The sequence below is a fragment of the Dromiciops gliroides genome, chromosome 3, assembly GCF_019393635.1.
Source record: "Dromiciops gliroides isolate mDroGli1 chromosome 3, mDroGli1.pri, whole genome shotgun sequence".
Classification (NCBI taxonomy): Eukaryota; Metazoa; Chordata; class Mammalia; order Microbiotheria; family Microbiotheriidae; genus Dromiciops; species Dromiciops gliroides.
The window spans coordinates 615,558,110-615,571,611 of NC_057863.1; the positions used below are offsets into that span (position 1 = coordinate 615,558,110).

General features: G+C 47.9%; 1 protein-coding gene across 3 annotated transcripts in view; it reads right to left on the reverse strand.

The window, feature by feature from the left end:
• Positions 1-2,896: 2,896 nt before the first annotated feature.
• Positions 2,897-13,502, reverse strand: part of PAX7 (paired box 7) — a 154,602-nt gene continuing 143,996 nt past the window's right edge. For all 3 annotated transcript variants that reach the window (XM_043996404.1, XM_043996405.1, XM_043996403.1), the window contains 2 exons: positions 12,831-13,077; positions 2,897-4,391 (listed from right to left, as the gene is read on the reverse strand). In XM_043996404.1, coding sequence (XP_043852339.1) covers positions 4,276-4,391; positions 12,831-13,077 — 363 coding nt within the window. In that variant the 3' untranslated portion in view covers positions 2,897-4,275. The remainder of the gene's footprint in view (positions 4,392-12,830; positions 13,078-13,502) is intronic.

Here is a 13,502-nt window from a genome sequence, read left to right on the forward strand (position 1 = left end):
CAGCTCCAAACTGACCTTCTCATTTCTTCTTCTGGGCAAATCTCTGTGTTTCTTTCTCTCTTGTCCCCCCTCTCCGCCCCCACCTCTGTCTCCCTCTGTTTCCTCTGACCCCATGTTGTTCCTTTGATGAGGAAAGAGGACAGGGGCATAACAAATGGGCATTTTTTTAAAGCAAGCAAACAGTGCCTGGTTCTCAGTTCTTCACACATGAATGTCTCTTTTTCTTTCTTTTTGTAACAAGGGAGGAAAATCAGAGGAAGGGAACAGGATGAAGACAATATAATCCCAACGGATCCTGGAATGTATCTTTTCAAACACACAATATGCAGATCTCTACAGGTGGCCCCGTGGTACTAGCACATCACTCACTGTGGGATGGGGTGGGGAGGGGGAGGGCTGTCTTTTCAGTATCAAAAAACAAAACAGAAACAAAACAACAAAAACTTGCTATAAACAAACAGCACATCACCAAGTTTCGAGCTAATGTACAATGACCCTCAGAGGGGCAACCTCAGAGGAAGGGTAAATAGCTAGTTGCGATCAGACAGGGGGTAGTTTCTTATTCCTCTAAGAACTCTATTTACAGTGATAGTTGGAGAGGGTGGCCTTGGGGGTTTTCCAAACCACCTGGAATGCATACCTTCAGAGTAATACTTTGATGAACCTGCTTGACTTCTTGACTCAGATCTTTGGAGGCCTCTTGCCTCTCATACTCTCTGGCGATAATGCTGCCCACTATCACGAGGGGCTGCTTCACATAGAAGGGATCCCCAATTCCTCCTTCTCCCGTCCAAACATACACAGGGCATGGTGAAAAACCAGATGGGAGTCAAAAGGAGAAAGGTCCTATGGGGATATGTCTCTTGTCCCCATGAGAGCAGATTTGGTGAACTCTGGGGGAGTTGAGTTCACTGAGAAGTGGCTTGTCTGGGATCTGGAGATGCTTTAGGTATTGGGCATTCCATTTGAAGGTTTGGGGAAGAGGTTTTGTGGGGGAAGTGAATTGGTCCTGGTCATGGAATGTTACCTCTTGAAGGCTGGAGCTGAGGAAGCTTCAGTTACCATGTTTTTGAGAAAATACACAATAGAACAGGCCAGAAGTGGTCCCTGTAAATATAATCAAGCCATCAGCAGGAGACAACCTCCAAGGGGAAGGAATGCTTGTTCAGGAAATGTCTCTGAAGACTAAAGTTAGGCCGAAGGAAAGACCTGGTTGTGACAGTTATTCAGTCCTAAAGGGGGCTGTCAAGGAAAGGTGGGGCATCTTCTTCTCTCCAAGGCTTGAAGGAAAAAGACATCACTAGGGGATGTCAAGGGCTGGAGCTCTCCCAGGTCTAGAGTCTCGCTGTGATGCCTGACCCTCAGTGGAGTGATCCATCTGTCTGTAGCCAGCCAATCTGGTGATACTCCTAAGTCAGGCTCCAAGTCTGAAGTTAGGAAACCAGTTCCTGTTCATCATGGTGGAAATACCCACAGGAGTCCTCTTTCTGTCTTTCCCTCAGCTTCCCAGGAATGGTCTAGGGCCATGTTTCAGCAGGATCTCCTGGTCTTGTCTCACTTAAGGAGGAGGAAGAGAGTCTAGAGAAGATGCCCAGGAAGCTTCTCATCATCCTGATGGTCATCCAAGACCGAGACAAGACAACTTGGGCCCAATACTTCCGGATGTCATGATGGGACCTCTGGGCAACTTGATAGCGAAGATGACATGATGATGACAATGATGACAAAGTAACTTCTGCGTCTATGACGCTTTAGGGTTTGCAAATTGCTTTCCTCACAACATCCCTGTGAGGTAGGGAGAACGAGTGTTGTTATCCCCATTTTTCAAGTGGAGATCATAGTATCTGATTGAGAGCTGGAAAGGACCTTAGGGGTCATTAGTCCAACCCTCTCCTTCTACAGATAAAGAAACTGAGCCCTAGAGCAGTTCAGCGACTTTAAGCTTCAGTCCCAGAGAGGATGAGTGACTTGTTCTGGGTCACACAGCAGAGCCAGAGAAGGAGCTCAGATTTCTAAGCTTGTACAGCATAGTGAGGATTATGATAGTAGATAGCGAAGGGCGGAAAAGATGAAAGCTAAAAATGGTAATGCGGCTGGCGATAATTCCAGAAAGATCCAATGGAAGCCAGGAGCCCCAAACTTTCTGCCCAAGGGTTACAACTTTCAATGAAACAGGGTCTGGGGAGAACCATTAGAAGGCCCTGGAAGGCAGGAGAATGCCAACCTCATCTGATGTCATTGATATTAACCTTCCTATGATCTTAAATGACAGCTGTGGCAATGTTGAACCTGACGAATGTCCCCGAGGTGTGTGCTGGGCAGAGATGCCCCTACGTTGGAATGGTGGACCTCCAGGCTCCTCACCTTCTTCACTTTGGAGGTTCCTGCTTCAGGGTGGGGCAGGGACCCCATCCCCTTCCCACTGAAATGCTTAGAGGAACTAGGGATGGGGTTTCCTCAGAGAGTGGGTGGCCACCATTCATTCGACAAGAGCACAGGAGAGGAAAGGGTTTGGCATGGCTGCTAAGGAGTTGGTTTAAAAATCCCTTTTGGAGGGATTTTTAATCATGTCAGAGCCCCCATTCATGCCCGTTAAGCTGCCCATGGGAGGGCAAAGCCTCCTCTTGGAAGGCAACTCTTGATCAAGAGAGCACAGGAGGGAGGGATCTTTATGGGAAAGGGTGTGAGCTCCTACCAAAATGGGATTGGTGAAGCCTGCTGAGGACCAGGGTTAAAGCTACAGGCGTAACCTCAGGGAAGACCCCTGGACTCACGAGACAGAATCAATAGCAACAAAGATCTTAACATTTTCTCATCTGCGGTCCCTCCCCACCTCTCTGCCCCACCCCCAGAAGAAGGATGATAAGTCAAAAACCCAGAGTTCCCTTCTGGACCTCTTGTATTTTGTGCACCTGCCCAGGTGGTCAGTCACCCTTGCATGATCAGGTCCAGCCTGGCCTGAAGAAAGTAGGGTTCTCCTTGCTGGAGGTGCCAAAGTGTTCTTTGTTTCTGATGACATTCCAGAGAAATCAGGAAATCAGTTTGGGAAAGGACAGAACTGGGAGTTCAGAGCTTCAATCCAGAACCCTTAACTTCCCACTTATAGCTTCCAGATACAATGTCTCCAAGTACCAGTGACTTGGGTAAGGTGCTCCTCTCCTAAGTGCCTTTCACTTTCTGAATGGTCACCTCTATGGTATGTCAGAACTTGCCTTATCTGCCCCCCGAGGGACTGTGAGTGCTAACGATGCAAGCCCACTGAAATTTCCAAAAGGTATTTCCTTTAAGGTCAAAGTCTCTCCTTGGCCTCCTTGACCTGCCCCTGCCTAGGGCATGCCCCAACATTCCATATTAGCCATAACCAGCCCAGCTTTTCTTCTTGAACTGGAAGCTCCGTCTCCTCGCCAAGGTCCTATTGTTGGAAGGGTTAAAGGATTTGGGTTTTGGTCATGCTCACCCACACAGGTCATCAGCTTGGGAAAGAGAGAACAGCATGTCTCGTTCCTTCATTCCCAAAGCCCTCCTGGTCAAATGGCATTATCTTTACTGCAGGGTGCCCACTTGCTACCCCCTACTCTCACAGGGGATACAAAGGTGAACCTTTAACTTGGAGATAGAAGGGGACCTTAGAGGCCAGCTAGTCTTGGTTCTTCACTTTTCTGATGATGAAACAGACCCAGAGAGTAGCAATAACTTGACCAAAGTCACATAGACCATAAGCGGCAGTTTGGGGATTCGAACCCAGAGACTTTGACTCCAAATCTAGTGCTCTTTCCACCACACTAAGAGCTCCAGCATCCTATCCTTTTGGAACTGTCTTGCCTGCTGCACCCTCTGTGATGGGAAGCATTAATAAAGTCTATACAATTGAAGGGAAGGGAAGGGCCTTGAGTGAGAGAAAAATCTTATAGAAGTCATAATTCGGCTTGGGTTCTACCCATTGCTTAAAGCAAGGTTGAGGTCGGGGGCAGGGGGTTAAATCAGTCCAGTAATCCAGCTGGGATTAAGATTGGGATCAGGAGGCAGAGGGGGATGCCAGCAGAGAGACTGCAATTGTGTCCCTCAGAGTCTATGGTCACAGATTTTTGCCAGAGGGCAGTGGCATGGGAAGAAACTGGGGCGTATTGGTCCCACTTTCTCAGAGGATGCATCAGTGGGTCTAGGAGGATGGTCTGGGATTTGGGTTCAGAGAGGCACAGGGATGAGTATAGGATAGGCTGGCAGGGATAGCGGGGATACAGGAGTCAAGGGTCTGGGATAGGGGGCCCGAGGGCTTTAGTATGCTTGGCCTGTTTCCACAGGCAGGAGCCCCAGCACAGCTGAGTGCTCGCCCAATTTCATCCGACGCTGTGTGGACAGGCTCACGTTCTTTGCCAGATAGTCAACAGCAGCTAAGAAAAAAAAAAAGGGAGAGACATATTTAGCAATTGATATTCTAATCTCACATCTCTATCATTCTATTCACCTAGTCTTCCATTCCATTCAGCTAGCCTTCTATTCACCTAGTCTTCCATTCCATTCAGCTAGCCTTCTATTCACCTAGTCTTCCATTCCATTCAGCTAGCCTTCTATTCACCTAGTCTTCCATTCCATTCAGCTAGCCTTCTATTCACCTAGTCTTTTCCCATCTGTCCAACCACCGATCTCTCCATCCACCTATCTCTCTATCCACTTACTTATCCATCTGTCCATCTATCCATCCATCCCTCTCTCCCTCCCTCCATCAATCCATTTCTTCAACGATTTCATTCATCCCCCAGTCTACCTATGGCACATAATAGATGTCAGAAAATATCTGAAAGGCTAACACATAGATGAAAGATTAGACTTGTTCTGTTTGGTCTCTGAAGGCAGAACCAGGAACAATGTGTAGAACTTTCAGAGACGTAAATCAAGGGTTGATGTCAGGAGAAAAAAGATGCCCTAATAATAAAAACTGTCTAAAAGGGAGTAGGCAACCTCAGGAGGCAGTGGCTTCCCTTTCACTGAAGATCTTGTAGTCAAGGTTGAGTAACTGATTGCTGAGTATGGCATAGAGGAGATTCTGTATTTTACATTCCATCCATCCATCCACCCACTATTCCAGTCCTCTATCCAGCAAAAGCTTATTAATTTTTTTTTTTTTGGCAGGGCAATGGAGGTTAAGTGACTTGCCCATGGTCACACAGCTAGTAAGTGTCTGAGGTCGGATTTGAACTCAAGTACTCCTGAATCCAGGGCTGGTGCTTTATCCACTGCGCCACCTAGCTGCCCCCCCCAGCAAAAGCTTATTGAACCCATAATCTAAGCTTAACACTGTGCTAAGCATGATGGAGCATGCCAAAAAATATGACACATTCCCTGCCCTCAAGAACTTTGCAATTTAATTGTGGAGACAAGATACAGACAGACAGAAATCTAAACAATGATACAATGAAAGCAGCCTATGCAAAGTGACAATTGGAAGATATAGAAATGCACGAGAGAGAGATACCTTTGTGGCAGTGGTGGTCTCAAGACCACTGGTGGAGAGGGTACATCTCAGAAAGGCTTTGAAGAATGTGGATAGCTATAGAGGAGGGTGACAGGCACTCCAGATATAGTGTACCATGTGAGTAAAAGTCCAGAGAAAGGGAAGAACATGGTGTTGGCACTTCATAGCCATCTAGTTCAACCCCCACATTTTACAGATGAGAACCTCAGGCCAATACAGGTTAAGTGATTTGCCCGAGGTCACACAGGTGACAGAAGCCAGCATTTGAATCCAGATCCTATGACTCTAGATTGAATATTCTTTGCACTGTATCAAGCTGCCTGTCACCCTTTAAAATACCTAGATAATCACAGGAGATGGAAATCCAAAAAGGGAGGCATCAGTACAAATCCAAGACTTTGAATGTCTATACACAAAGTTTGGAGAATCAGTAACACTCACTATGGGTCCCAATGCAAGTCGGTAAATTTGACTGCCGTCAGTTGACTAGAATGTATTAAGTGCCTAATATGTACCAGGCACTGTATTTAATGCGGGGGGGGGGGGGGGGCGCGGCACGGCGGGATACAAAGAAAAGAAAAAGATAGTCCCTGATCTCAAGGAGACCTCAGACTAAGTCTCATAGCTATAACAGGTTTGCTGGCATGAGACCCATGACTAGAATGTGGCTCTTGATGGAAGATATGCCTTATTCAAAGGTAGGAGGACAGGCAAAGGTATAAGAAGGAGGAAGGAAGCAATGAAGTAGCATTATATATCCCAAAAGTATATGTGAGAAAAATCCAAGAATCAGAGTGGGAAGGCATGTTGAAGAGCATTTGTTTAAAGATCAAAGGAGGAACAAACAAAAGTAATTTTATCATTGGAGTCTACTATAGACCACCAGGACAGAGTGAAAAAAAATAGATGAGTTTGGAAAGCAGATCACAAGCCTGGTGCAAGGCATGGAATAATAAGGAGGAGAGACTTCTATGATCCAGATATCTGCTACAGTACCCTCTTAGTCAAAAGCAGAACAGTGAACAGCTTCTTGGCTTTTCTTAATGATTATTTCATCCTTCCAACATGGAAGAACCAACAAGGGGAAATTCTACTCTTGGTCTGGTTGCTGGGGTAGAAATGACAGGAATATTGGAGGGGAGTGATCACTCCTTGTTAGAGTTTGTGGTAAAGGAGAGAAAGGTTAGGGATAGGCTTCCATGCACCCTAGATTTTGGGGAGAGATGTCAAAGGGTTTAGAAGAAGGGTAGGAGGAGCAGATGGACCAAAATTCTATAGAAGGGTGTTGGCGGAGGAGGCATGAGAAACTGTCAACTGTCGATATCAATGGATATTCTGAAGACACAAAAAGGAAATAATTGTGATGAGGAAGAAAAAACTCCAGCAACAATCTAGAGATAGATGTGATTTCCCAGTGGACTCATCAACCAACCTTAGATCTGAAAAGAGACAGATGTACAGAAGGCGGAGATAAAGGCAAATAGCAGCTGGTGAGAATAAAAACATAACACTGTTCTGTAAAGTGGTTTCAGGACTGCTAAAGGTCAAGATAAGCTTCAGTTGGAGGAGAGTTAAGGATGACAAAAATTGGTTTTATGAAAACTATGTAGGAAAAGACCCTGAACCTGGTTCGATGGCTGGATTCAGAGTACTCATTAACACTCCTGCTGAAACTAGGCATGAAGTCACCAGAGGAGTGCCCCAGGGATCTGTACTTGGCCCTATGCTGTCCAAGGGCTTGGAGAAAGATTAGCATGCTCCTTAAATCTGCATTTGAAACAAGTCTGGGGTGGGGTGGGGGAGGGAAGGCCACTAGGTGGCGCAGTAGATAAACACTAGCCTTGGATTCAGGAGATCCTGAGTTCAAATCCAACCTCAGACACTTGACACTTACTAGCTGTGTGACACTGGGCAAGTCACTTAACTCTCATTGCCCCGCAAAAAAGAAAAAAAAAAGAAACAAGGCTGGGAGAGAGAACCAATACAATGGATTGGAAAATCAGACCCCCCCCCCAAGTTCTTAAAAGGTTAGAACCTTGGTTTGAATTGAACAAGAAACAGTTTGATAGGCAGAAATATAAAGTCCTGATTCTGGGTCCAAAATACTTATTCAATGTTTACAAGATGGAGGAGATAGGACTAGACTGTAATTTGTCTGGGGATTTTAGTAGACTTCAAGGTCACTATGAGTCAATAGAATAAAAAAAAAATCTCATGTAGCCTTGGGCTGTATTGAGAGGGCATGGCTTCCAGGATTCTCAGCTGTACTTTGCCCTGGTCAGACCACATAAGGACCAATTCTGGCCACCACATTTTAAGAAGGACTTTGATAAGTTGGAGAGTGTCCCGAGGAAGACGAGTAGGATGGTGCAGGAACCTTGGATCCATGCCATAGGAGGACTGATGGAAGAAACTGGGAAGTCTCAGGGTGGGGTTATGACAGCTATCTTCAAGAATTCAAAAGCTATCATATTCAAGAATGAGCAAACTTGTTCTTCTCAGTAGAGGCCAGAACCAGGGACAATAGGCTAGTTGTCAGAAAATACTCCCCAACAGTAGAGCTCCCCCCAAGTGGGATGGTCTGCCTTGAGAGGTGGTAGGTTCCTCCTCCCTGGAGGGGATCTTCAAGCGGAGCCTGGATGATCACTAGACTGTATGTTGCAAAGAGATTCTTGGTCAGGACTAGATGGTTACTGAGGTCACTCCCACCTCCAAGATCCTGTGATTGTGATTCTGAGTTCCCTTTTGGACACGTTGAGCTTGATTAAGGACCAGACCTTTCTGATAACCAGTTGGTTATGATCATATGTCATCCCCCAGGGCTGGGGGGGGGGCAGATGGAAACTGAAGGAGAAAGTACAATGACTCCTGCCCTCGCCTGTCTTCTCCACTAAGTTGAGGCTTTCTCAGACTGAGCCACCCCCCACTGTGCTCTTTCCCCGGCTCTAAATGCCCCCTGAATTCTTCTATATGGTCTGCTTCTCCCTGCTGCAAACAGTCCCCAGCACCATGTTCTGCACACAGTTGTGCATAAGAAATATAATTTGAGTGAATGAGTCTTTTTATATTCCCTTCAGGCTGTTTCGTGGCAGCTCCTGGAGAGCAGGGACCCTGCCCTGATCCCTCTGCTCCATCCTAGACAGCATCCCCTGGGCCCAGCCAAGGGCCCAGAGGAGCTGCTGGATTTCTATCGATTGAGCTGCAGTGACTTGGCTGAAGGTGACAAACACTGGACTTTTCCAAACCCTGGGCCAACTTGAAGGACAACAAATCCTGAACCCATGGTGTGTCTCCCCCTTGACAGGGACGACAGGAGGGGGGCAGGAAGGGCAGGGCTGTGACATTCCTCATTAGGGGACTCAGTCAAAGCTTCTCTCAGTCTCGTTGTCTCTCGGTGTGTCTCTCCCTCTGCCTCTCCCTCTTTCCCTGGCTATAAACGCCTCAAATTAGATTAATCAGGAGTTGGCAGGAGATGCGGAGGGCCGGTGCCAGTGAGTAAACAAATCTCAGCCGTCACTGCCTCGTCAGCCTCCAGCCCCAGAGGAGGCCCCTTCTAGACACAAATTCTTATTAGACTTGTCATATCTATTAAAATTCTTTTCACACTTCTGCGTTCTATCAGCAGCACCATTAGCTCGGCCCTGGCCTTTGGGAACGGCCAGGACTATATTAATCTGGCATCCGCCCCCTTCCACCTCCCCCCCCCCCACTCCCTAGAAACTGAAAGACAGAGGAATGAAGGGATGGATAGATGGATGGATGGATGGACGGACGGACAGCTTATCTCTGTATGTGCTTGGTAGAGAATGGGACAACATTCAAAGGAGCAACCTTAGCTAGAGTTTTGCCCAGCACATACATGGGTTTGTGGACAGATGCGCATCATGAGACATGTGTACAAAGAGACTTTAGCACACAAAATGTCAGAGCTGGGAAGGCCCTTAGAACATTGAATGTCAGAGCTGGAAGGGGCCTTAGAACATAGAATATCAGAACTGGGAGGGCCCTTAGAACACTGAATGTCAGAACTAGGAGGGTCCTTAGAACACAGGATGTCAGAGCTGGGAGGGTCCTTAGAACACAGGATGTCAGAACTGGCAGGGTCTTCAGAACACAGGATGTCAGAGTTGGGAGAGACCTTAGAATATGACGTCAGAGTTGGGAGGACCCTTCGAACACAGGATGTCAGAGCTGAGAAGGCCCTTTGAAAACCACATCTGGTCTAAGAAGTTTGCTTTTGGGGGAAAAGTAAGGAGTTTGGTTCAGAAAGTAACAACTTCTGGATTGAAGGATAAATTCCCAGTTTGCATCGGAGGTTGATGTGAAGATTGGCATGGGAATGATGGAAAGGATTGAAGGGGGCATTCCTGATTCAGTCTTCCCCAAAATCTGTACCAGGGACAATAGAGGGCTGTTATGGGACTTGGGATTCTGACCAAATAACAAAGATGCCTCAACTGTTTCCCTAAGACCCCACTCTTTTGGGGTTGACCTCTTGTTCAATTTATGGCAAGGAAGAAGTGGGACAGGATATAGGTCTTGAGTTCAGTTAGCTCTTCTATGAAAGAGGGTCACCTGGAGGGCTTGGGGACCCCACCGAAATGGGAAAATGGGGGGGGGTACTATGGTACTGAAGAAATAGTATTCACTGGAGATTACAGTCATGTAAGCAAATTCAACATCTAGAGACAAAGAAAGTCAGGTCAAGGTCACTGTTGTTGTTGGTTTTTTTTTTTTTGGTGGGACAATGGGGGTTAAGTGACTTGCCCAGGGTCACAACACTAGTAAGTGTCAAGTGTCTGAGGCTGGATTTGAACTCAGGTCCTCCTGAATCCAGGGCCAGTGCTTTAACCACTGCACCATCTAGCTGCCCCGCAAGGTCACTGTTAAAGGGACGTGCTCCTCTTTCTGTTTGCAATCAACAAACTGTTGTGGGTTTTTTGGGGAGAAGGCCGGGAAACAGGAAAGTGTGTGCCTTTACCCCTTTTCTAAAAATGAATGAAAAAGTGTTCGATATGACAGGCTAAGGGAGTCACTGCAGATGTTTGTTAAGTACCTGTTTGTCAAAAAATATATATATATTTTTAATTAAAAAAAAAAAGAAACTGTGCTAGGCTCCAAGCTGGGGTGTGGGGAGGGGCAGCTAGTTCTTCCACTTAGCAGTGGAGGGACTTTGGACCAGACCCTTCTCTGTGAGACTCAGTTTGGGCATCTATAAAATGCATGGGTCGCACTAAACAGTCTCTAACGTGCTTTCCGGCTCTGGTGTTCCCCGTTCTAAGGTTCCTTTCAGCTTTGACAATTACACATTCTTTCGGCTCTGACACTCTATGTGCCAAGGTTCCTGCCCCCAGCCCCCAAGTCCACTCTGGTGTTCCATACCTCCTCCCAGCCCTGCCACTCGCTGTCCTAAAACGTCACCCAACTCTGATATTCTCTGTTCTAGGGCCGGTCCAGCTCTGCTATTCTGTGGTTCTTCGGACGTCCAGGAATGGGGGGGGGGGGCTGAAAGGGATTAGGTAGAAAGGCGCCTCGTTCCAGGCGAACCAGCAGGAGTGGGAGAAAGCCCGTCAAGACACGGAGTGAATACAATGGGGCGGACTGAGGGGGGCCAGTGGTGCTCCCCGGGCCCACATTCCCCGAGGCGGTTTCTCTAAAGCAAACAAACACTCCATTCTCCCCTGTTCCCCTTTCTCCCCAGCCCGCATCCTTCCCCCTTTTGATCTCCCTGGATCCTTTCTTCCTCTCTCTCTCTCTCTCTCCCCAATAAGGGGGAGGGGGGAAGGGGAGCTAATTTTATTTCCTACCCGGGCTTTATTTTTTGTGCCTCGGTCTGCGGGCACACACGGGGTGTGACTAACCCGGGCCGGGGGCGTCGGGGCCACTCAGCGCTCTTGGAATTGGTTTCGGATCTTTATCATTAACACGTGTCCAGTTCCACCGCTCCACCTCCCCTCCCGGACCCAGAGCAAGGGGAAGGTCAGGGGGTCGCCGCTCCAGCTCCCTCGCAAAAACCACAGGAGCACAGGCGTCCCCCACTCCCCGGGAGAACGGGGGTCGAAAGCTGCTATTGATCCCCCAGCAGCCGGTTCCCATTTAGCTAAAGAAATTAAGGACATTAAAGGGGCGTTGTGGGGTGTGTGTACGATTGGTGGGGTGGGGTGGGGGGAGAGGTGCAGTCTCGGGTCACCAAGGACAAGCTAAGGAGGGGGGGCAGGGGAAGGATACACCTTTAACCCCAGCCGGGTCTCCCTGGGTTGCCACACGTCGTTCTGATTAGTTTGACACCAGCAGGTGAAGCTGCCCCGGCTGGGAAGGGATGGGGAGGGGTCCGGGGGCCCTGGGGACAGAAGGGTAATCATTCCCATTTCAATAATGCTTTCGAGTTTACAAAGTCCTTTCCTCTCCAATAACCCGGGGAAATGGATTTTTTTTCTCTCCTTGTTTCACAGATTCCCCACTTTTCAGAAACTGGGGCTCAGAGGCGAAGGGAATGGGTTAGAGCAGGCAGATCTGGCCACATCATTTTACCTTGGAAGGGCCTGAGAAGGGAAGGCACGTGCTTCCCAAAGTCACGTGCTAAGTTGGCAAGCTAGGCCCTAAATCCTGGTCTTCAAGACTCCCCTTATGTCCATCACATTATTCTTTACCCAAGGCTACCCAAATGATAAAGAACTGGGACTCAAGGCCAGCACCCATGACTTCAAGTCCAATGATCTCCCATCATGCAACCGTGCTTTTCAATTGAGGTCCAGAGGAGGGAAGGGCCTTGGCCAAGGTTACACAGCTAGGATGAATTGACCAGGGCCCCCTGACTTCAAGTCTAAATTACCCACTCTGCTCAGGGCTTCTCTTTCCCATCTCCTAGTGGCTCCTGAGATGGGCCTGATGGGTAGTTATGTGGTAGGGTGTGCCTTAAACCACAGAAACTCAAGAAACCCAGAGGATTGAGGGGAAAATGAGGGGGATGGGGTCAGATGGCTGGACTGTGAAGAGGACGTCTCTAGAAAGATAGTGGCTATTGGGAGACAAGAGTGAAATCTAGAAAAACCCTCTAGGATGTATTTTGGAGGACAAAGACCATGTTTAAATATTGTTCTATCCCTCATCCTGCCCAGCTCGGGGTCTTACACAGAGTAGATACTTGATAAAGATTCCTTAGATGAATGAATGGTTAACTGAATCATTTAATGATTGAGTGAGTGAATGAATGAATTGCCCTTTTAAGGGGATCCTAGGTTTAGGGAGGCTGGGGTTAGAAGGCCGGGCATGGCTGTACCCCACTTTCCCCCCAAAAGTTAAGGATTGGGGTGATAGCCCCCATATGCAGAAAGGGGGAGGGAAGAGGTGCACTCACTCTGTCCATACTGGCCATACTGGTAGCCAGCCACAGGGTCCACACTGTAGCCAGTGGTGCTGTAGGTGGGGGGGCAGTAGGACTGCGAAGTGGGGAGGCTGTCCACAGACTTGATTGAATCACTGCGCTGGCTGCAGCTGGCCGAGATGGAGTTGGCGGTGTCCAGACCCCCGTGCAGTGGGGAAATGGAGAAGTCAGCCTGGGGCTGGGGGGGCACCCCGCTTGGGTTGCTCAGGATACTCATCACCTGAAAGGGAAAGAAAGCTTGAGAATGAGTGGAGAGCTGAAGGGACCCCATGAAACTTACTAATATCACAGGGAATCAATTCTAGGTGCCAGAGATCTGGCACGATGCTTCCAAGCATCACATAGGGCAAGAGTCAGCAATCAGAGCAGGAGAACCCCAATAACGTCTGAGGTATGAGTGGATGTCTTCGGTCATTCTCTCCTATCCCTCCTTCTTATAATGCCTTCCTTTCCCTTCTCTCCTCTCCACTTAACCTAAGAATTCTGGTGACTGTGGTAGGGGTCCTGAGGTTCTGCTGATAGTGATAATGATACAAGAACTGATGTTCATAGAACTCATTTAGGTTTTCTAAGTGATTTATATATGTGAACTCATTTTAGGCTCCAAACCGCAGCATCAGGGAGGCTTTAAGAGTATTATTACTG